At 32.2% G+C, this 25,119-nt stretch overlaps 1 protein-coding gene across 3 annotated transcripts in view; it reads left to right on the top strand.

Annotated features, from left to right (window-relative positions):
* Positions 1 to 23,826, top strand: part of LOC132749173 (IQ domain-containing protein E-like) — a gene marked incomplete at its 3' end in the record, with an annotated part of 29,474 nt that extends 5,648 nt beyond the window's left edge. For 2 of the 3 annotated variants that reach the window (XM_060738878.1, XM_060738881.1), the window contains 14 exon segments: positions 1,752 to 1,790; positions 2,945 to 3,040; positions 5,226 to 5,315; positions 5,893 to 6,033; positions 6,779 to 6,966; positions 8,394 to 8,515; positions 10,363 to 10,485; positions 11,670 to 11,824; positions 13,185 to 13,232; positions 16,936 to 16,994; positions 18,330 to 18,405; positions 21,713 to 21,866; positions 22,526 to 22,600; positions 23,547 to 23,826. In XM_060738878.1, the coding sequence (XP_060594861.1) occupies positions 1,752 to 1,790; positions 2,945 to 3,040; positions 5,226 to 5,315; positions 5,893 to 6,033; positions 6,779 to 6,966; positions 8,394 to 8,515; positions 10,363 to 10,485; positions 11,670 to 11,824; positions 13,185 to 13,232; positions 16,936 to 16,994; positions 18,330 to 18,405; positions 21,713 to 21,866; positions 22,526 to 22,600; positions 23,547 to 23,826 (1,646 nt within the window). 3 annotated transcript variants of the gene reach the window in all.
* Between the last annotated feature and the right edge of the window lie 1,293 nt (positions 23,827 to 25,119).

The following is a 25,119-nucleotide window of genomic DNA, read 5'->3' as shown; positions in this document are numbered from 1 at the left end:
TTTTACACATAACCTGGATCCAGTGATAACGCAAAAAGTATTGAAAATATTTTTATGAAACTTGACATATGGGTAGATGGCAGTATGGAAATTATGCACATCCTTTTCTTACCTTCCTGTGTTGAAAATTCTGGTTGCTATGGCAACAAATAGACTGAATTTCAAGATTTCTGATTCTAGTTTTTAAGTTTTTTCACTATAAGTTCTTTATTTCTTAAGGTATTTTCTTCAAACTTTAAAAATAAGTTGCTAGTCATCAACCACATCATATGTGACAAAGTTTACAACTCTAGCACAAACTTTATCAGAATTACCTCCCTTGAACTTAAAATTTTCATGAAAAAAAAACATTGTTTTTTTTTAAAAACTTCTTTTTTTCTGAATGTATCTACTTCAAACTTCATATAAATGTTTCTTATTATCACTCAACATTTGTGAGTGTTCAATACTCTAGCAAGACTATTTCCAGAATTATGCCCCTTTTGAACTTAGACTTTTTTTTGAGAAATTGGTAATTTTTACTCCAACTTCTTCAATCATGATAGAATTTTCTTCAAACTCCCACATCATTATAATATGACAAGGTTTATAAATCTAGCATCCATATTTCCAGAATTATCTCCTCCTTAAACTTTTAATTTTTCCTATTTGTTCTTTTAACTTTCATTTACTTCAATTTCAAAATAAATATTCAATATGCATACCTTCATTACTAATTGTTCTTTGTTACACTCACATCATGTATGACATCGTTATCTCCTTTTTTTTTAAATTTTGCTTTTAAAATGTTATATTTTGATAACAGAGATGTTTAAAAAATAACTTTAGACTGTCCTTCAGTCCGTCTCTCTGTCTGTTCACTGTGATCACTTTTAAAGAACTTTTTCAACAAATTTACTTAAAATAGAAACATAAGTGAATGGCCAATGGCCCTTCAGAATGTTGCTTGGGCTCTTACCGGTAGGGGACTTATGGATTGCTTGCAATACTATGATAATTGCTTGTTATTCATAAACTACAGAAGTCATTATTCATAAACTACAGAAGTAATTATTCATAAACTACTGAAGTAATTATTCATCATTTTAGAATTTGAACACAATATTTGAATTGGAATCATTGAATCAAAACTATATCATGCTTGAATGTGTTGTGCAGAATTGCATGCTGTTTGTGATTATTTCAAGAACTGTGATAAACATGATCTTTTATTCAACACGCAAGGTTCCAGACTGTAAAGCTTCATGAATATTTAATGAAATTAATGGCCTTGATCTTGATTATATTTAGTTGTCAGTCTATCTTCAACTCTTGATGTGAGTAATTACAGATAATTTGCTGTCAATTTTATTGATTATCAGGCAGACAATTATCATTTTATCACCCAATACTATTACATTTATTCTGAATTTTATTGCATTGTTATTACCTAATGTCAGATGTTCTAGTTAAATGTGAAACTGTTGATGGAATTATTTTCATACATGGATTGGTTAGACCTGCCATTCAGAACTTACTGAAATGGAAGATATTTCATATTCTGGTTAGAGTAATTGATATTTAAAGCGTGCATCAAAATTATTGGAGATTTTCCCCTAAAATGTAATATCCTCAAACATATTAGTGTTAGTATGCCCTCTTTCTCATGTTTGGTATCATTTTTGTATAAAAAAAATTGTATTTGCCCTCAAAATGTTGCATTGATTTTAACTGTTGTCATAGTTATTCAAAGACATGTTGTTTTTTTTCAGTATCAGGAAGTGCCAAAAAAAGAACTCCAAGAAGACCAGGTAGGGGTTTTTATTGTGCATTGATGATCAATCTAAACATATTTAATAAATCAATATTTTATTATAAATTCACTCATCTTCCATAGTCTCCATATTTGTTATGTATTTTTAAAACAGCTAGTAATCCAGTTTGTTAAAATGAGGTTTTTCTTCTTAACCCTTATTGGGTCTTTATAAATTTAGAAGTTATCCAGAACTCAATTTTTCCCACCCATATTCTATGTTAATATAATTGACAAAATATGACATAAGCAATATCAGCAGCTGATGGAATTGTGGAAGACTTATATTTTATCTTAAGCATAAAATATATAGGGAATGATCCCTAAATGACAGCCAGGGGAGGTAATACTTGTTACAATGTATATGAAAAGCGTCTATAGCTTCATTTTTACACTACCATTCACAATACTGTAGAGTGATCAACATGTTGGACTTATGATTGATATATTTACCAAGTTATAATTGTTGAAGTTTTTTTTGTACACCTGGATAGGATAGGAAAACCCCACATTTGTCATTTTTGAACACCTGCATAAGTTGGAAAATAACCCACATTTGTCATTTTTGAACACCTGCATAAGTTTTTGCATAACCCACATTTGCCAAGTTTTGGCATATACATTGTATCTTTCACTAGAAGTAGTGAAATATGAATATTTATTTAATTATGATAGATGTATATTGTTAGACTGTCAATAGGCTAAAAAAATTATGACTATTTATAGTATTTATAAATATGTGAAACAAAGATACCTTCCAATAAATACATGAATTATACCTGTATATTTCTTTCAGCAGTATGTGAGATAATTTGAGCCTCGTCATGACAAAGCCAACATAGTGCGTTTGCGACCAGCATGGATCCAGACCAGCCTGCGCATCTGTGCAGTCTGATCAGGATCCATTCTGTTCGCTTACCAAGCCTATTACAAGTAGAGAAACTGATAGCAAACAGCATGGATCCTGATCAGACGGATGCGCAGGCTGGTCTGGATCCATGCTGGTCGCAAACGCACTATGTTGGTTTCGTCATGACGCGGCTCATTTGAAGTTTTAACATTAAGGAATGATTCATTGCTAAATCTGCTCCATTTTTTGATAAGATAAAAATGTAAACAAACAGAGCTAACTTGTGATTTTCTTATATATAGTCACCCCTGGTAAAAAGAAGAAGCGCCCACAGAGTGCCCCAGCAGCCCGCACAGGTCATGACCTGTGGATGAATGCAGTTAAACAGAGACTTACAGGTAAAAACAAAATTAAGTAATAATTAGATGAGACAGGCAATAGTTTGTGAGGTAGAACATATGTGTATGTTTACATATTACACACAGTTGATACAAAATGTTGGGGACATCACCAACCCAATGTAATGTCAGTGGATGGAGTCATGTAAAAAATGACAGGTCAAACAATGTTGTTGCAGTTTTTTACTCTATTTTATTTAATGATATCTTGTGGTAAATGAAATAGACACAGCTGTGCAATATCGTTTTTCGGGAGTCTTAAAAAACAGCACGGTCATGTGATAAAATATTTTATCACATACCCATGCCGATTTTGCGACAGAATGACACCTCTTGTAAGATGCTCTATGCATCTCATGCAACTATGGTTTTTGTTTTGTTGTTTTTTTTCAAAGGGCTATATTGCCATAAATACAGTATACTGAGCTTATACAGAATATTTATATTAAATGTTGACCTAGAAATATTTAATTTGTTTTCCATTTGCTGTGATCATAGATTGTGGACATCTTTTCTGTCTGCAGACAATTTTAATCTTTGCATAAAACTTTATAATCATTTCATGATTTTTATGTTTATAAGCTCATTTCAAAATCTTTGCATATTTTACAATGACCACCAAGCTCGTGATCGATGAAACATCGCTCTCACATCAGATATGATGTGACACGGACCTGTTATTGCTACTTCTGTAAAACAGGAAATTCTATGTAAGGTCTTTTGTATGGTAAAGCTTACAAAAGGAAGAGATTAATGAAAAATGGAAAAGGTATTTTACAGTATAAGTTAGTTTCACAGTTTAAGTTGATTATTTTAAAATATTTTATTTTCTGTGACTGTTGATTTTATTTTCTTTGGCTGTCAATCTTCACATGTGTTTTGTTGAAGTATGATATACGTTTGTATATAGACAGAAAAAAGAAGAACAGAAATTGCCAGATGAAATTAAAAATGGCATATTTTGTTGTCTGAAAACACTGCTGGATCAGAATATATTTCCACTTTTAGAAACACTTATCAAATTGTTCACATTTTTCTCATTTTAAACACAAATTACAAATGTAATTGAACACCTGTAAGTACATGTATAATAAAGAGTACCAATTTAACCAATACCCTGCTCTTAAAATATCTTATATAAACTAAATCAGCTTTCAATATAGACAAGACCATTTATCATTTTTAGGGAAAATTTCAAAATCTGTAATCACTGAATAAAGAACAGTGCAGACTATTATTAGATTACACTGATATTGGTTTGCACTGTTTGCATGGGTAGATTTTATAGCTTCCTGCAGTAAAAAGGTTAAAAAGGGGACTTACAACCTGCCTAGAATTTGTTTGAATTTTAGTTGATCTTTTAACATTATATGCATGTTTTCACTCTTTCATTCAGGTTTTTTTTACTGCTGAGTATTTCTTATCTCATTACACTTATCATTGTATTCCAAAGACATATGAGCTGCGCCATGACAAAACCAACATAATGAGTTTGCGACCAGCATGGATCCAGACCAGCCTGCGCATCCGTGCAGTCTGATCAGGATCCATGCTGTTCCCTATCAGTTTCTCTACTTGCTATAGGGTTTGTAAGCGAACAGCATGGATCCTGATCAGACTGCGAGGATGCGCAGACTGGTCTGGATCCATGCTGGCTGCAAACGCACTATGTTGGTTTTGACATGGGGCAGCTCATATTTTTTAAAGTCTGTGAGATTTTAACTTTAACTAACAGGATATGACCATTGAATCCTATATTTAAGCTGTAAGATGTTAAATATCTTTCACAAACTTATTCAATTTTTTAATCTAATATAACTAAAACATTCATCATTTTTAGAGAAAATTACAAAATATGTACTGACTGAATAGCGAACAGTGCAGACCATGATAAGAATGACATGTACTGGTATATGCCGGCTGATCTTGGTCTACATAGTCACTGGTACAAAGAAAGTTTCAGTGGCCACTCACAGGCTAAGCCTTAAGGGATTATTTACCAGATTTTTTTTTCTGAACTTGATGCTACTTATGAATTCATTGTAAAAATTATTTTGAGATGAAGATGTATCTAATGCAGTAATAGTTCTGAGTACAATATAGAATCTTTAAAACTTCTAATATGATTTACATTCACAGTACATTAAGTGTTTTAAATGAGAAAGGATGCTTACTATTATTACAGTTGGATTAGCTTCAAACAGACACCCTACAAGCCCTCGTCACAAAACAGTCAGTGAATATTGGATTGATACTCTTAGGAAGACTGGAACAGGTTAGACAATTTCCAGATCAGTTTTTGTTTTGTTTTTTGTGTGTTTTTTTTTTGTCTCATCTTTACATTACATTTTCATTAATACAATAAAAGAATATTGGATTATAATACAGCTGTGTTAATAGTTTTGACATAAGCCTTTATATAATGAAGCAGTGCGAATAGTTTTGACTTTAGCTTTTTGTGACGATTTTTTTTTTAATTATGTACAAAAGGTTTGTGAAAACAGTTTGTTGTACTTTTGTTTATGAAATGACTGTGGATACATTTACAGAAAAGAACATTATTAAATTTAACAAAATAGATACAAATTTGTCCTGTGAGTTTGAGTTAAGACACTTTTTTTGTTGAAGATTTGTGTAAATTCATAACATTTCATTCAGTATAATACCTTTTACATAGAATACAAAGAGGCTTGCCAGTCTCATCAATATTGTACAAGTGCCTGGCTTTTGGTCATAATATTTGGAAATGCGGTAACAATTATCTTTGTTTCTGTAAGGCACTTTCTTTCATGATAAAAAGATGACTATTGTCTTTTGTCTGATTCATGATGTTCTTGTATTTTATCTGACAGGTTTCACGACAGAAAGCACCGGAATGAACACATTTAGTGGTAAGCGACCAAGAGATAAAGACATGCCGTACCTGAGTACACCGGCATACCTGAGACAGATGGCCGGAACAGAGAGACAACATAAGGCAAATGATCCCATGAGTAAGTTAGCATTTTGAATTTGTATGTGACTAATTTCATATGAAAAGTTTATATCATGATTGTATTCTCATAATCTTCTTCCACTAGTCAAGAGTTTAATTGATTTTCTTGAAATGTAAGTACTGGCAACACTAAACTTAACCGCCTCCGTGGTCGAGGGTTTAGAGTCGATGAGTTACCTCATCTGGCGTGGGTTCGATCCCCGGGAGATGCTTTGGTAGTTTAGCACGGAGGAAGGTAGTCTAGTACTGGTGTAACTCTCCAGGAACGATGGTTAGGAAACTACCCGCCTATATGACTGAAATACTGTTGGAAAAGGCGTAAAATGAAACAAACAAACAAACAAACAAAATATAATTTCAACTTATGTTTTTCTTTTTTACACTAATATATTTTAATGCATCCTTAACAATCCAGGGAGCATAATTATAGTCCCTAGTTTGTCCTTTCTTTCTTCTTTCCCCCCAGTTGAAATTTTATACTCTTCTTTGAAGAGCATAATAGGACTCTCTCCAACGCCTATAACTGTAATACATTGATTTTTAAGAAAAATTTTACTTTTGTTAATTAACATCAGAAAAAATTTTACATTATCAAGTCTTCTTTTGACTATCAAGCAAATAAGAATAGTCACGTTGCCTGTCCTACCGACAGCTCTTGTTTTCCTTGCTGCATTGTTTCTTTTACTTGCCAGTTATTCATTATTAATTCTGCATGAATTAAATGCTTGACTCATTTGAAACAGGTAAAGCATCACCAGGGACACCGGCCTACAAATCTCAGGAGGAATATTATGAACAGATTCTTGAGTACAAGAAACAAGTTGGGGCATTAAATCAAGATGCCAATAACATGAAGGCTAAAATACGTAGACTAGAAGAAGATAATCTGAAGAAAGAAAAGGAGATAGATTCTTTACTGAACCCACAAAAGGTAAATATTAAAATATTGAAACACTTACATCTAGGACAGAGTGTTTAAGGTTTTCAAGTTTAAGAGTAACAATTTCAAACAATCTTGCTCTGTTATATAAATTCATAAAGTTTGTTTTCATATTACATGTACAGTCAAACGTGTATAAAGCGACCCCGCAAGGGAAACACCCAAAATGGTCGCTTAATGAAACGGTCTCTTAAGACAGTCAGCATGATATTAAAGTCAAAATTTATAAATGACATCTTTCTTATGCGATGAGAATGTTTTTCAACTTCGTTTTTATATACATGTTGAATAATAAGTACGCTTCGATAATCTAAATGAATGCAAATGTAAAAAATAATTTTCTGATATTTATTGACATCCATTACGTACATGTTTGACCTTTTTCCAGAATATTTTAACTTCGCCGTTGTTTGTCCTTGATTTCAACACGAAAACCCTATTAGTGAAGATATTTTCTGTTGTGCATTTTTTCATTTGAAATAAACAAACTACATGGAATTGTTACAATTAATTTAATTCCTGATCAAGTTCAAGGTCAATTCATTGCAGTCTAAATGTCAACAAGCGAAGCGTATACACCATCTCAGTAGGGGCGAAGCGTTGCATTGTTTATCCCATATTATTGGATAATACACGTCACGCGTAAACTTAACTTCATTTGCATACGCTAAAACGGTTTGGGAAATAGAGTTTTTCGCACGTTTATTTGTTGTGTTTTGATTGTTGACACTTGAGACATTAGGAGGTGGGGTTCTCTAAAAACACAGTTACTTGACAGGTTAAAGTGGTCGTTTAATGAAAAGATTTATCTCAATTAGGTGACTAATTAGCGGTCGCTGGTCGCGTTGAACAAAAGTCGCTTAATACATTAAAGATATAGAGAGAAAATGATCGGGGGAATTTAAAGTGGTCGTTTAAGACAAAAGTCGCTTAATACACGTGGTCGCATGGGCAAGTTAGACTGTAACTGGCCTTTGAATAAAAAAAAGGCTGACTTGTACATAAGTTAATTTTTAAGAAAAAAAATTGGGATGGGGGGAGGGGCATTCTAATTTTAAGAAAAAAAGTTTGTAAAATTAAATTGACATTTTTTTTCTATGCAATAGTTAATTCAGCCAAGATATATACAGCCAAGATCAACTATTTTACTTGAATTGACTGTGTTATTAATTATTTGCCCATTAATAAATCTCAGAGTGAATAGCTGTGAAGGACATTAATGGATTTTGAGTTAAAAGGTCAAGTTGTTTACTTGAAGAGAATGCTTTTTTTCTCCTTTGTTTTACTTTGATGACATGTATAAATCTTCAGAGTGAAGAGCTGTGCAGGACATTAAAAGGTCAAGTTGTTTACTAGAAGAAAAAAATTTGTTTTTTTGTTGTTGTTTTTTTACTTTGATGACATTTATAAATCTTCAGAGCGAAGAGCTGCGAAGGACATTAGCCGACAAAAGACCGGATTCCGGTTCAGTTATACACAGTCTAAAACAGAAAATCCTGAAACTTGAAACACAGATGAGGGACAAGGAAACAGCGTACATGTAAGGAAACTCTTTCAGGCCTTGTGATGATAATAAACTAGGGCTGGGAACGAATAAGGAATTTGATGTTCGAATATTCGTTTTCCATATTCGAATATATTCCAATATTCGTTTTTACAACATTTGTTCAAATATTTCTCTTTGACGTATACGTATCCGAAATTGATTGAGTCGAATACTATACTACTTTAATATGCTTGTTATAATCGACGATTAAAAATATCTTTATTACTACGTTAAAGTTTTGTTGTTAATGTTTACTTTTGAAATAAATTCATAATTTGATTGCCTTCTGTTCAGATAATCCGACTGCTGATCATTTGTCTTACTAACGGGAAGTAACTCGCGTGACTTGGTTGACAGTAATATTAATCAACGTAGCATCTTGGCCCAAAACCACATAATTTATATTGGAATTTAACTTGAATTAAATAAAAAAAATTATTTATGTATAATTTTAGTTAAGGTTTAAAATATTCTTCAGATAAATTTAGTAATAACGCAGTAAATATCACATGGAGTCTAATTTCTACGGGATAAATATATTCTTACGGAATATAGACACTGACCAAGCAAAGATTAATGCGTGTCGATTTTTTCGTCTTCACAAAATTTAAGACAATTATTGATTAATCGGAAAGATTATTGCACAGGAAACAATAAATAAGATAATTAAAATCAGTAAGAATTACATTATAATCTGTTAAACAGGTATTTAAAATTGCAAACTGTGAAACGGGTGTCCTTTTGATCAACTAGACCCCAAAGTTTTCACAGTTAATTGGCGATAATCGTTGACACGCGTCATACAAACGTGTGAACACCTGGTCAAGTAAAGGTCAATGGTTAAATTTACGATCTTAATTAAAATTTGAAAATAATAACAAAAAAAAAACATTCTTTTTTTTTCGAATATTCATATTCGTTTTACGATGTTCGAATATTCGGTAGTGTTTCTAATATTCGAATATAATTCCCAGCCCTATAATAAACAATCTCCTAAGCAGTGGTCTCCCCTGTATCTGTACAGAGTCTCTGCCACCACACATTTCTTAACAATATTTTGTTTAAATATATTTTTTTTAACTTTTGAATTTATTTTTCATTATTTTGTATACTTTTGATAATTTTTTGATAAACTACAACAAACATAGGTGTGAAAAGTTAAAATAAAAGCATAAAGAGAAAAAATGACGTTAGATTTTCTAAGTAACAGTCAATATTTTTCATTTGAATTTCGATGTTACATCATGTGGTTAATCCATTAATACAACTTAATGGTGGCCAGGGTAAAATGTCAGGTGTTTAACGTGAAGTTTAAACAGATACTTGGACTTTGTTCATTGATGTAAAGAAGCTGTTTGGCTAGTTTCTGGGAATGGTGGTTCTTCAAATGTAAATATTTGTATGTGAAAGTCAAACTTTTGAAGGGTATCTTATTTCTATATCATGCTACGGAATTTATTAGGAAAATATAAGATATGAATATTTTCAATCTTAATTCATAAACTTAATTAATTCAAATGGACTTTTGTGTTAAAATTATTTTTGTAAGAAATTGTTGCTTTAAAGCTGCCAAAAGATTAAGCTATGCCGTTGGTTAAGAATAAGTCAAGTGAGCTGTTTTATTTTAGAAACTTACCTGTAACTCACTAAAAGACTTTGAAATTAGAGAAGTACAAAATGCATAGGGCTTGCAAATTCCACAATAATTCAAAACAGCTACAATGTTTTAACCAGTGTTGGAAAGAAACTGTTATAACATGTCAGCTTCGTGTTTGAAAGAAACTTTAACTAGACATACTGAAATGATCTGTCATATGTTAATAGTGATGTATATTTTATAGAAAACTGCAAAGTGATTTAAAGACCACAAAGGTTGACGAGATGAAACAACAAATGGAGGTGTTTTATAATGAGATAATACGGTTACAACACTCGAAAGATACAGGGATGAATAAAACTGACAGGTAAATAAGCTGTTTACCATATTTCCTATTTTAAATGCCCCTGATTCATTTCTATCAAATATATAAGATATGCTTGACTGTTGTTTTTCCATGGAATTCAGATGGCAGTGTTCATTACCATATTTTGGAATCAATTTTTTGTGTCGCCTCTACAGAGTAGTGGCGACATATAGGGATCACTTCTCCGTCGTCTGTCTGTCTGTCCGTCACAAAACTTGTCCGGACTACTCCTCATAAGCTACTTGTGCAATTTCATCCAAACTTTACAGGAATGATCAGTACCAAGTCTAGTTGTGCATATTGTCAGCATTTTCTGGTTCAATGATTTTTGTCAGAGTTATGGCCCTTTAATAATTTTTATTTTTAAAGTTTGCCCGGACTACTTCTCTTATACCACTAATGCAATTTCATTGAAACTTTACAGGATTGATCTGTAGCTCAAGTCGTTGCACATATTGCACGGGTTTTCCGGTTGAATGATTTTTGGCCGAGTTATTGCCCTTTGTTTAAAACTACTGGTGCAATTTTATCCAACCTTTACAGGAATGATCAGTATCAAGTCTAGTTGTGCACTGTCCGTCTGTCTGTCTGTCTGTCACAAAACTTGTCCCAACATGAAATTGGCCATCATGAGGCGACACATGTGATCACTGATCGCTCTTGTTTGTGTTTTTGGAAGTCATGACTTCAAAGATTTGTCAATATTGTCCTTGTTGCACAGTCATTGATTTATATTTTATTCTTTCACTGATATATTTTCATTTACTTTTTGAATTTTATTAATTTCTATATTTTCGAAAATTTTAATATTCCTATGCCAACAGAAACGAACAAAAAATTTCTAAGTCATGCACCATTAAAACCTTGCATTAAAAATCAATTATTGGAAATAGAAAATAATGGTCTTTAAAGAAAAGTGCTCTCTTAAAATACTAACAAGCTCTCATAAAATAAGTAGTTTTTCTCCTATATATATTGGTCAAACAGTAAAATAGTATGATGATGTACTGTCTCCAGTTTTCCCACATACAGATTTTATTTTGATGATATTTACAGATTTTGACATAACTTCAGTCTAAAAAAACAAGCAACATAAAAGTATGAGAGCATCATGAAATTGGTCTTTCATTTTCCTTATTTCACCCATCCTTTTGTCTATTCTTAAAGATAAAATTTCATTTCAGGCCCACAGGTCGTGAAGGGAGTGTTAAGGTCAAGGCATTAAATGAAACTATTTTAAGACTGAATAAAACTAATGAACATTTACAATCGGAGAACCGAAGTTTGAAGGACGATCTCAAAAACGCTCTCGAGAACACAGGAGGTAGACCCCAAAATAGTAAGTTGTTAACAAGTCTTTTGAGAACGTGATATTACTATATAGATGGGATTGAAGATTTCATTTTCGTTCGTAAGAAACTATAAATTGAAATTATCAAGAAGGCTATCTTAAATGCCATAAACGTGTTGTTAAGAATGATATTTTAAAACAAAGGAATAATAATTGTATTTTTTTTAATTAATTATCAAGAATGCTACCTTAAATGTCAAATATTTCTCGACATCGATAATTATTATTAGATATTAACATAGTATTTTTGTAAATGAAAGCATTCTCTTTGTTAACTCTTACATTATCCAGGCTCTTGTTTTACTATTAAACATTGAGAATTTTCGAGCATGATGTCCTACAGACAACTCTTGTTTATCAAATTATTTTTTGCACTTTTTGCCAGCTGTTTACAATCTTTTTTAAGTTATTGAGCATTTGTTTTTTAGGCTGAAGTTTTATGGACATTAGTTTTATGTGACCAGTTTAGTTAAAACATCTTTATTCATGCTCAATTATAAAACATGTTTTTCGGACTGATATAATGTTATCAAAAGAATAATGAAGATAATTATCAAAGGGTTATGTACTACAAATATTGGAAGTATGACATGCAAAACAGATAATTGAGCCGCGTCACGACAAAACCAACATAGTGCATTTGCGACCAGCATAGATCCAGACCAGCCTGCGCAACCGTGCAGTCTGATCAGGATCCATGCTGTTCGCTATCAGTTTCTGTACTTGTAATAGGGTTGGTAAGCGAACAGCATGGATCCTGATCAGACTGCACATATGCCCAGGCTGGTCTGGATCCATGCTGGTCGCAAACGCACTATGTTGGTTTTGTCATGACGTGGCTCATATGTTGACAGAAACTGTCAAATATTTTTATAAAACATTATCAATGGAAATTGTTGTTTGAGGCATGATCTAACCTTATTTCCTTATATAACATTTAGATCTGGTTTGTATCAGGACAGGGAGTCTAAAAAAGTTCAACTTTTTTCAGGCTTTTGTAACAATCAAGCAAAAATTAAACATAAAATTAGACTTAAGAAATATAATTAATTTTTTTTATACATGTATTAGGCAATACTGTTTTTCTCCAGAATTAAGAATATTTGGGGGTTTTCCTAGCAAATAATGTAGGTACAAACAAACTTTTACAGTAACAGCTTCGAAAATATAAGCGAAACAGGTTGACTAATCTATTGTGACCGGTAGTGCACCATGAAGCTATAACGGTAAAAGTTAGTTTGTACCTACAGTTTAGCTGAGGAAAAAACCCACTTTGCCGAATTCCGTATAACGTCTATTTAGTTTGATACATTATGAGTATTATTTATAGCAATACTTATCTGTACAGGTAAAACAAACAGCCCGAGGAAGAATTATACGATACCAGGACTAAAAAGTTAGTTATCACACACTTACACCGTGTAATATCTGTGGTATATTGCATGTTTGGCAAGGTGTTGGTTTCAGCAATAATATTCAGGCTATATTTGATGATTTTTTGTCATATAACCAACCATTCATGATATATCTATTTAATGTTTTTTGGTCATATAACCATTCATGATATATCTAAATATAATACATGATATAATAATATGGCATGTTACATATAACATAATATTATAAATTTTGTTATTTTCAAGTTACAGTGTATATCTTTGTTTTTACTTTTAAATGTACTTTTAATAACAGAAGTTGTTGCGGTCAGCTTTATTATTTAACAGAAGTTGTTGAGGTCAGCTAACTATAATACTAGTATTAATCTTTTTTTAAGCCCTTAACGTCCTGAACTTCTGAAATGGTCTAGTCCAGCTTTCATTTTTGGAAATGACCATTATCAATTTTAGGTATATCAAAATGAAAATTTGAGCCGCGTCACGACAAAACCAACATAGTGCGTTTGCTACCAGCATGGATCCAGACCAGCCTGCGCATCTGAGCAGTCTGATCAGGATCCATGCTGTTCGCTATCAGTTTCTCTACTTGTAATAGGGTTGGTAAGCGAACAGCATGGATCCTGATCAGACTGCGCTGATGCGCAGGCTGGTCTGCATCCATGCTGGTCGCAAACCCATTATGTTGGTTTTGTCGTGACGCGGCTCATTAAAGTTAGTCAGCCAACAGTATAGAGCCTGGTACGGTACAGGCTGGCTAGGCTGTATATTGGTGGCAATGTCTAATCACTTACAACTTACGCAAGGTAAAAATTAAATTGCTATTATTCAATGATAGAGGCAATGACTTGGAGAGAATAGACTAAATAAATTGTGATAATAATATCAATGAAACTATGTATATTTGCTAGATATAGATACAGTCGAGTGGTTATAACGAACTCAATGGGACATTAAAATATAGTTCGTTATATCCGAAGTTCGCTAAAAGCGAAGTAACAACAACTTGCTGACTTGTTTGGATGGGGAAATTTGCGTGACAAAAGCCATTCTTTTCACTGGTTACCGGCTTAACCGGTATTTTACTGCAGCAGTTATTGAATGGTTATTTAATGCGGGGCATTTTATTTTACAATATATAATGTACATGGTACATGTATTTATTCATGTAGTACTTGTCTATAAAGTATTGCTATTGCTATTTGTTTATTATTGTTTGGTTAATATTGCAAACAAAAACAATCGAATATTTGGTAATTATCGGGTATTTACAGTAATCAATTGAGGGTGCGAAATACAAATTTTCCGTAACAAATTATGTTGTGAGAACATTTTATTAAAATCTTTATTCCCTGAAGCCATAACTAACCTTTGCAATCTTTCGATTGTATAATTATCGGATAGCGTCATTCATGAAGAAGAACATGTACTTGTACTGATCCTAATCGAGCGCATCCCGATATTTCAATTATAAAAGTTTGTTATAACCGAGAAAATTTACATGTTTTCCGTCATTTAGGGCTTGAAAAAATGGTTCGTTATAGCCGAAAATTCGTTATAAGCGAGTACGTATTAAGCGATGTGATTTAATATAAAATAAAGAAGGAATCGGCAGGGGATGACAGATTTAATTCGCTATTAACGATAATTCGTTATAAGCGAGTTCGTTGTAAGTGGAGTCGACTGTACATATACTGTTTTTTTTTTATTCTTATATATATTAATATTTATAAAAATGCAAAAAAAAAATCATGAATTTTTATTGTAACTTGTATAACTTTTATATATAAATATATATATATATTTTTACTTTTCATAAGCTTTTTTCATACATTATGCTTTGTTTATTAATTTATTTTCCATTTAATATTGTTTTTGCTCATGAGATGTAGAGAATTAATCTGAAATTTAATCATGCTCAGATAAATAATTTCAGTAACAGGAATCGTGTTCTGATACATATAGTAATGAGCATTTTCATCACTGCCATTTATTTTGTTAATAGAAAGATTTGCCTGGTAAATTATTGTTATGAAAGCATCAAAATGGCAGCGGAAATAATTTTGATTATTTATACATTTGCTTGTTTAAGGATTGCTTTTGATCTTTTGTTTACCATTGCTTTGAAAACAATCCCTTACAATCCTTTACCCTATTTTACAGTTTGTTCATTGCCATAGTTAATTGTGTTCCAAAAACTGAATAATAATTAAGTTATTTACATACCTGTAATTGTGAAAATTTATTAGCTTTTAGTATCATTTTGAATCTTTAAGGATTGTTTTTTTTTCTAAAAGATGTTAATTCTGTTTATGTTGAGTTTCTCAAATTAACTCTATGTTTCATAGAATTATAAAAAGGTATATAAATGCATACTTAGCTCTTCTGTTGCAAAGAAATAGTTCAGTTATTTATAATGGTGGTTGTTGTTGTGCTAAACCTTTAATATACCCTGCGATTCCAACATTTAAAAGGTATCAACAAAAAAACTTATACTTTCTAATCATGACAAATACAGATGTTACACAAAGGGCCTTAATTCTAGAAGTGATTTTTTTCCGATTTTCAAATAAGAACAAAATTGCTAAGTAAGTAAAATAATAAAAAAAAACTATGAACAATATCAATGTGACACTTAAAATATTGATTATTATGACAATGCACATTTGTATGGCAAGGGACATATCCTGAGTACAATATTAATTAGGAGTTTTGTCCCTTTTAAGCGTAAATACTTATATAAATTGGTCAGTGTGATCAGGATCCATGCTGTTCGCTTACCAACTCTATTACAAGTTGAGAAACTGATAGCGAACAGCTTGGATCCTGATCAAACTGTGCAGATGCGCAGACTGGTCTTGACTCATTCTGGTCGCAAACGCACTATGTTGGTTTTGTCATGATGCAGCTCATATTTTCTAAATGCTAACATATTGAGTATCTGAAGTTGGCATTAACACCTTTGCAAATAATAAAAGCCATACATAAATGGCATTTCCTCTAAAACTAGAAAATGTGACATGAATGTCAAAGATTTAACGTCACATAGCACTAAATCTTTTAAAGCATTAAATGTTTGTAACTCTGGTGCAGGTTGGAATATTTCGGCTGTCAACTTATGTTTTAGATAATGCAAGAACGGGCATCTGTGGTCTTTTTCCTTTAAAAGCTAGTAAATCACTGAAATTATGACATAAACAGTGAGGATTTAATTCAAATCCAAAACAAAGTATAATTATGAGTGTATGTGGTTTAAAAAATTTCGAAGTACCAATAGTTTAAAATCAATATTAGATCCCTTAATTTTTTAATGTGTAAAAAAGATTTATTTATTATTGGCCTTCTCAGATGATAAAACACATATGAGGTGCATGCTAGGAGGCCAATATTCTTATATCAGCAAAGCTAGGCTATATTTATTCCATGTAATGAAAAGAAACAAATAACTCAAAAAAAAAAGAAAAAAAATGAAGAAGGAAAAATACCAGAAAATATTATGCTAAGATTATATATATTTTTTTAAATAAAATTCCCTTGGATATTAATTTTTTGAATTGCCATTTCCATTTTTTGTAATATCTTAGTCACTAATTTAGAATAGACATTTTTTTAGAAGAAATGTTTTCTGGAAAATGTTGTGGGCCTTTAAAGATGTTCCATGTTGTTTCACCAGATGTTTAAAGTTTTTCTTGTTTCTATTTTTAGAAGATTATGAGGATATGGGCAGGAAGGAACTGTTGCAGTGTGTCACTCAATTAGAAAAGGTAATGTTTATGTGATATCAATTTCGGTACAATGATATATTGATAGTTTTATACAATTCATTTGGTACAAAAATTATTCAATTTCATTATACTGTATAAGTGGATATTTCCCTGTGTTGAAGAGTTAGCAAATTAAAACTTCCAGACATTTCATGTGAGGAAATATAAGCGAACTGTGCAAGGGTAAAATTTAATGACAGGTTGGTTGATATTATGCTAGAGGAAATTTTAGTGATGTTTGTCAATTCTTGAAATTCACTAATATTTTCGCAGTCTCAAACTTAACCACTCATACAGTATTTAGTTTGAGACTTTTCTATTTCATTATTTTTGTTTCATTATTTTTGACATAAATATGAAATAATTGTGTTATGATTGGTATAGTGATAGATTAATTGTTTTACAAGGTGTATTTAGTTAAGAAAATATTGAATTTTGTTTCACACCTTGTAAAATGTAGCCAATGAACTTCCAAGGTTTGCATCTTGTGATCTCCCATGAAATCACAATTGAATTTAGTCTAGCTAACTTAGCTTCATTTTCAGCATAAAATCCTAATTGTACATAAAATAACAAATTTCCGTCAAAATATATAATCAGTTCAATAAAAACAAACGCTTTTCTTAAGCTTTCGACTTTTAGTCTTCTTCAGAGAAAATTAACATTATAAAATAACAAATGACGCAACGTCCGTTTAACTATACGCTAAACAGAACGTGATGATAACATGGGAATAAAAACTATGTCAAATAAATACAGAACTTTTCATGAATATAAATACAGCAATATACAATAAATTACACATATAATATGGATCTGTACAGGAAATACAAAAATTCTCATAATTAATAATAATAAAAAGAACCTTGATATGAGAAAAAACATAACTACATGTATATGTATACTGGCTCAAAATATAAAAATTTTAGTGGTCTAAAAAAAATGTTTATTACAATACTGATATTATTGGACTCATTTATAGCGGCAAAATTTGTTTAAGACGAGCTAGAGCCTTGTCCATTATATACAAGTTTTATACATGTATTTGCTTCTCCTATTAATTAATTGTATTTTAATGGTTCAGAGATTTTTAAGGAATTGTATAATATTTGGTTGTGAGATTAATTAATTGTATTTTATTTGAAACATAAATTAATTAATTGCATGTTATTTGAAACAGAAATTAATTAATTGTATTTTATTTAAAACAGAGATTAATTAATTGTATTTTATTTGAAACAGAAATTAATTAATTGTATTTTATTTGAAACAGAGATTAATTAATTGTATAATATTTGGTTCAGAGGTTTATTAATTGTATTTAATTTGAAACAGAGATTAGAGAAATCAGAGAGACATATGGATGGTTCTTCTATTATATCATATGAAAGCAAGGCAAACCATGTTCAAGGTATGATATTGTTCACTATTTATTATTGTTACATTACCAAGTTATTGTTATATAACCAAATGTGTTTAGCCTTTGCCACCAGCATAGAGCCTGGCCGGCCTGCATCATGAAGTCTGACTTGGTTCTATACTGTTGGAGTCAGAGACCCAAAAATTGTTGAAGCACCATACTAAATATTGTATTGCAGTATATACCGGACAAGGGACTTGAATGGTTCAATGTTAAAATCAGCTATTTCATCTCATCACACAGATTTATATACAATTATGAATGAACAAGAACCGGTTGAACCGGGTGATGCTCCCCGAGAAGGTTCTGGACACAGGAAAGTATAAAAAAAATGAACAAAGGGCAATAACTCCAAAATTACACCAGGCTTTGTTTAGGTTCTTGAAGCGTTGCAGTTCTATCCAATTATATCTAGCTACCTACAAAGTTTCATGTTGATATCTCTAATAGTTTTAAAGTAATGTCCAGGACAAAAGTCAAAAAGTAAAAATAAACAAAGGGCAATTACTTCAAAATAAGGCAAGGCAGAGTAATGATTCTTAAGCACTGCACTTCCACCCAATGAGACCTATCTATCTACAAAGTTCCATGTTGATATCTCTTATAATTTTAGAATAATGTCCCAGACAAAGTTCAAAGTGTCAAAATGAACAAAGGGCAATAACTACAAAAGAAGGCAAGACAGTGTTACAGTTCTTGTGCACTGCAAACTTACTCAATGAGATCTATCTACCTACAAAGTTTCATGTTGATATCTCTTATACATTAAGAAATATGTTCTGGACAAAGTTCAAAGTGTAAAAAATAAACAAAGGGGGGTAATTCAAAAATTAGGCAAGGCAGAGTTAAGGTTCTTGTTCACTGCACACCTACTCAATGAGATCTATATACCTACAAAGTTTCATGTTGATACCTCTTATACTTTTAGAGTTATGTCCCGGACAAAGTTCAAAGTGTAAAATAAACAAGGGGGATAATTCAAAAATTAGACAAGGCAGAGTTACGGTTCTTGTGCACTGCATACCTACTCAATGAGAACTATCTACCTACAAAGTTTCATGTTGATACCTCTTATACTTTTAGAGTTATGTCCCGGACAAATTTCAAAGTGTAAAATAAACAAAGGGGGATAATTCAAAAATTAGGCAAGGCAGAGTTACAGTTCTTGTGCACTGCACACCTACTCAATGAGATCTATCTACCTACAAAGTTTCATGTTGATACCTCTTATACTTTTAGAGTTATGTCCTGGACAAAGTTCAAAGTGTAAAATAAACAAAGGGGGATAATTCAAAAATTAGGCAAGGCAGAGTTACGGTTCTTGTGCACTGCACTTCTACTCAATGAGATCTATCTACCTACAAAGTTTCATGTTGATACCTCTTGTTGTTTCAAAGTTATGTCCTGGACAAGAAAAGGGGACGGACGGACGGACGGAAAGACGGACGGACGGACGGACAAGGCGGCGACTATATGCTCCCCCGAAATTTTTTCGGGGAGCATAAAAATGTAAGAATCGCTGAAAAAATCGATAGTTTTTCTATTTGTGATCTATTTTTTTTCAAACCGTCTAGAGGTACTGCTGCAACACTGTAGTTTAGTTAAATCCTTACTTTTGGCTGATTAACTTGATAAATGGATAATAAAAGTTCCAAAACTGAAAACTAGTAAAGTCCATTTTAAAAATTATGCATGTTAAGGGTTATAAATGTTTGATTGAAAACTATCATAAAAAAGCAAAAAACTGCAAAGCAAATAAAAAAACATGTTGAAAAAAAAACTGCAAAATTATAATCAGCAAATGAAAAAATGGCATCAGTTATTTTCCGATGAAGATACCATGGAAACACTAGCACCTTTTATACTGAATTATCAATTCCTTTATTAATAAAGGCTAAAGGCTATGTACTGTACTTGGGGAACTGTTAGTGTAAGTTTACATAAATTAGAAGACTTTTATTTCAGTGTTAACTATGTGAACATGTGAATCCTTCAGCACATGTTATGATACTTATTTCATTAATGTTTAAAGGCACGTTATGGTTCAAAAACAAGAAAATTTTTATGCCTTTAAGAATGGGTACACACTGAGTTTTATAATGTTAAAATAATTGTTTTAAAGCATAAAAGATGCTATTCCCCTGAAGAAAGTAGTGCTGAATGTTAAATGTAGCAAAATGTAAACAAAGTAGTATTTTGATTTCCGTACAAAATGATAAATCAATTTAATTGTACTTACTGGTATTTCCGAAAAAGCAACAGAAGCAAAAACATGATTGAATTCAGTTATATTTTAATTTCTAACAGGTCACAAAAAATGAAAAAAAATTGAGAAATAAATGTCAAACTAATTCTTGGGCATGATGGGCCTTAAGTGATAAAAATGATATTTGTTCATACAAACATTTACATAGCCTCGAGATCAGTTCTAAATTATTGTATGAAGTAATTTATTTTTATTTCAATTACTAATTACTAATTACTCTGTTGGAAAAGGCAAAAAGAAAAAAAATAGTATGTTTACTGACAGTAACAGTTTGACACTTTGAACATGGCCATATAAGGTAATTCTGGTTTTATAAAATAGAAATTACAATACAGACTGGGTACTAGCTAGCATTTACAAACAGTGGTTGTGTTTGATATTTTGTTGTGTATTTCATTTTGGGTGAGGGAGGGATGGTAAGTGGGGGAGGGAGATTGGCTTAAACACACAAGTTTTACTGTAAAAAAACAAGCACCATTAGTTGTTTCAGCATCAGTTTTTTTACCATTCATCAAAAAATATGCATTAATGCATTGATGTGATGTAATTTTTTGCTGTTTTTTAATTTTTTTCTGGCATTCACCTGGCTATATAATATCATGTGATAAAAGAATCTTAAATTTTGGTTTTTATTTATTTGCTTATAAGACAAACATAAATCACTTCCCAGAAACATGACAGTCCTTACCATTTATAATGTTCTTTTTATACCATCTTTGTAGACTTATTAAATGAGCCGCGCCATGACAAAACCAACATAGTGCGTTTGCGACCAGCATGGATCCAGACCAGCCTGTGCATCCACGCAGTCTGATCAGGATCCATGCTGTTAGCTATCAGTTTCTCTTCTTGTAATAGAGTTTGTAAGCAAACAGCATTGATCCTGATCAGACTGCGCGGATGTGCAGGCTGGTCTGGATCCATGCTGGTCGCAAACGCACAATGTTGGTTTTGTAGTGACGCGGCTCAAATATAGGTATAACGAAATGAACACCTGTGTAATATATTTTATGTCACAATGTATTATAACAGGTAAAATTGCATTGGATGGAAGTCTCGAAGACAGATTAGACCAGCTTGACAAACGTGAGTCAGAGTTACTGGAACTGTTAGAGAAGAAAAATGACAAAATTAAACAGCTTACTGCAGAAAAAAATAGATGGAAGAAACGTTGTGAGGAAATGGAGTATGTACTGATACTTAATTATATTGACTTTGCTTGTTTCTATAAATAGTAACTCAATTCCATTATTTCAACTGATTATGTGTGTCACAGGACCTATTATGTGATTACCTAATATGTGGTATTTAAAGTTAAGATATTTTTTGAATTGGTGAAATCCATGGGATTGTTAATAAGATTCTTACTTAGGTCAAATCCTTTCCCTCATATAACACCTAGGGGCGTCTGTGGCCGAGTGGTTAAGGTCGTTGACTTCAAACCACTTGCCCCTCACCGCTGTGGGTTTGATTCCCAACAGGGACTTTGGATTCTTTCATGTGAGGAAGCTATCCAGCTAGTTTATGGAACGTCGGTGGTTCTACTCAGGTGCCCGTTCGTGCCTGAAATAAAGCACGGAAGAGCACCTGAGGTCTTCCTCTACCAGTAAAGCTGGAACGTCGCAATATGACCTATACTGTGTCGATGTGATGTAAAACCCAAAACAAACAAATCATATAACCCCATTTTAGCATTTATAATGTATAAGTCCTTGAAAAGCAAGACTTAGGAGAAATTGAATATAATCCCACTTTTTTCAGAATTTTGTTTTGTGTATACAGAAAAGTGTAAGTTAAGCTTAAATAGTATGACATAACCAAATATTGATGTTTCTATTATTGTAGGAAAATGGTAGGTTCAGGAACGGCAGACTATGATTATAGAATGGACGAAAGAACAGAAAAAGGGTCCAGATCAAGGTATTTATAATGCTCAGCTTCATTTTAAAAAATTCTAGCTAGCATTGTCATAAATGGCATAATGCAAAAACTTTATTGAAGCCCATTATTTATACATTTAAGTACAAATTTAAGTATAATTTATATCAACACTTGGTATACTTGCTTATCTTGTCAAGGTTCAGTTGTAAGACAAGGGGAATTAAACCGAAAGCTATATATTTGGAGTTATGCCCCTTTTTAACTGAGGTTTTTTGTTATTGTCAGATTAACAGATAATACTTTACACTGCATGGGGTGCTCTTGTTTTCAAAAAATGTTCTAACTACTAGTATTCATGAGAAGAAAAAGAAGCAAAGTTCTTATCAATACAGAAGTATGATGATGTGTTATTAAAGTGATAAACTTAAATATTTTTAGTAAATAAGTTAAAGAGTCAGTCTAGGATAAGAATAAGAAAATAGATAGTTGTGTTTGTTAAAACTATGACACATCAGTTTTCATAGTATGTAAATTTTGTTTATGTTGTTTTATAGTACATACAGTAAATATAAGATCTTTTATGTTTTCGCTAGGAAAGCATCAAGGTCGTATCAAATAATTATATTCATGGGTTTTGAACCTTCACATTTAAGGTTCCATGATAACTGCCGTATGAACACATCTGCAGATGTTTCTAAATTCAAAATTTTACCATTTCATGTTTAAATGTTGAATTCTGCTTAAGCCGGTGCTAGGGGGCGTGGGTGGTAGTTTGCACTTGACAGTACCGTCCATAAACATGCTCAATCAAACCGAGCCTGCAACGTTTTTAATTTGTTGTGTTGGGCTTTCTTCAGGGATTCTTATTTTCTCTATTTATTTGAACTCCTCTCCATTTCTAAACACCTATTCTCTCTTGAAGAACATTTTCATGAATGATCAGGACCTGTTTTTTTAAAACCAAATGTATTTGTATACTCTACAGTAGACCGCCAAGTGCTCGAACAACCAGTACACGAGGTCAGAGGCCAACTAGTGCACGTTCTGATGACCGACCACCTACTGCAAGAGATCGGACACCCAGAGGGCGCCCTGACCGTCCAGACAGTGGAAGATCAGAAAAACGCCCTGTGAGTGCTAAGAGAAGACCGTCACTGGAGAGTAGCGTGTCCGTTGCAAGACGACAGAAGATTCGAGACTTCCAGGAAAATCGTTCAGCTAAAACGATACAGAGACACTGGAAGTCACATAGGCAAGATCAACAGGTACAAATTGTAATCACATGTTAATATTGTTGTTGTATAAGTCATCTCTGATAATAGAAAACAGGTTGATAATGCCGTATCCTAGGTGCTATACATGTTAAAAGTTAAATGTTTTTGCTCAAAATATTTACGTAATAAAGTTTGCTGGGTACATCCATATTTTATTTGAATATTAAGCAATTTAAGACATTTAAAGTGCAAATGAGTTTGGTAGGGAAATCTGCTTGATGGTTACTATTACTGACTTGAAATATTTACCAACCTGTTAAATCAATTCTTAAATGTTCAGTGACCAGAGCAACAGATAAGCTTTAAAAGTGAATTGGGTATTACTCCATCATTTCCTTTGTAATTGGGTATTGGCTCCATTTAATTGGGTATTCCAAAACTCGATACCCTATGATTTCAATATCAATTGGGTATTCAATTATGAAGATATGAATTTTATGGTTTCAATATCAATAAAATTTAAACTGTTTTAAAAAGAAAATAGGATTAACAATTTACTTAGAACTTTTCATAATTGTTTATTTTTTATATCATAAAATGCTCATGTTATATTTCATAATATTTTTTAACAAGTTCGTTTTTCTGACTGATTTTTGATTATTTTACGATTGTTATGTTTCAAATCATTTTCCCTTTTGTACGACGCCATATTGCTTTGATACAGGTGGGGCCTACTTATTAACGGTCTCCGCAAAATCAACGGTCTCTGCCCGTCTGTAAAGACTGTCGACCTGAGTAGACAAATCGACGGTGTCATGCTTTATTGATATGACTTAGTCGGTCTTTGGAGACCGTGACCGTCGAAGACCGGAGACCGTTGATTAGTGAGCATTGATTCGGGAATATTGATTATTCAGATAGCATGCATATCGATATAATTTGTCCAAAACTAGGAGCGTACGACAGATTAATTTTGCGGTGATGAAAATGACAATACGCACGGGTTTTTAAGTTAATTGCGTATTTTATTTTTTTTTATGGGTTTTGATACGCATTCTTAAAAAATCAATTGCGTATTTTATAAAATTAATTGAATAAATACACAAATACGCACCTTATCTGTTGCTCTGGTGACCTTTTTAAATAAATAAACAGTGTAGTTGGTTCTATACAGATGATTTACAAGTAAAAAACTCATCTGTTGATGATGACCCATTAAGCCATGCAATTTTTGGATTTCAAAGTTTTAATGTTTTACCAGCACCACTTCCAGTTTAGAAGTTAGTCTTCACTTATTATTTTCAGTTTGACCTTTGACCCTTTACAGCTGGCTGTTTATAAAAA

Source organism: Ruditapes philippinarum, unplaced genomic scaffold, assembly GCF_026571515.1.
Source record: "Ruditapes philippinarum isolate M1 unplaced genomic scaffold, ASM2657151v2 ctg4583_1_1_1_1, whole genome shotgun sequence".
In the NCBI taxonomy this organism is placed as follows: domain Eukaryota; kingdom Metazoa; phylum Mollusca; class Bivalvia; order Venerida; family Veneridae; genus Ruditapes; species Ruditapes philippinarum.
Note: the sequence above shows the minus strand (reverse complement) of the source record. Positions and strands in the feature narration are given on the sequence as shown.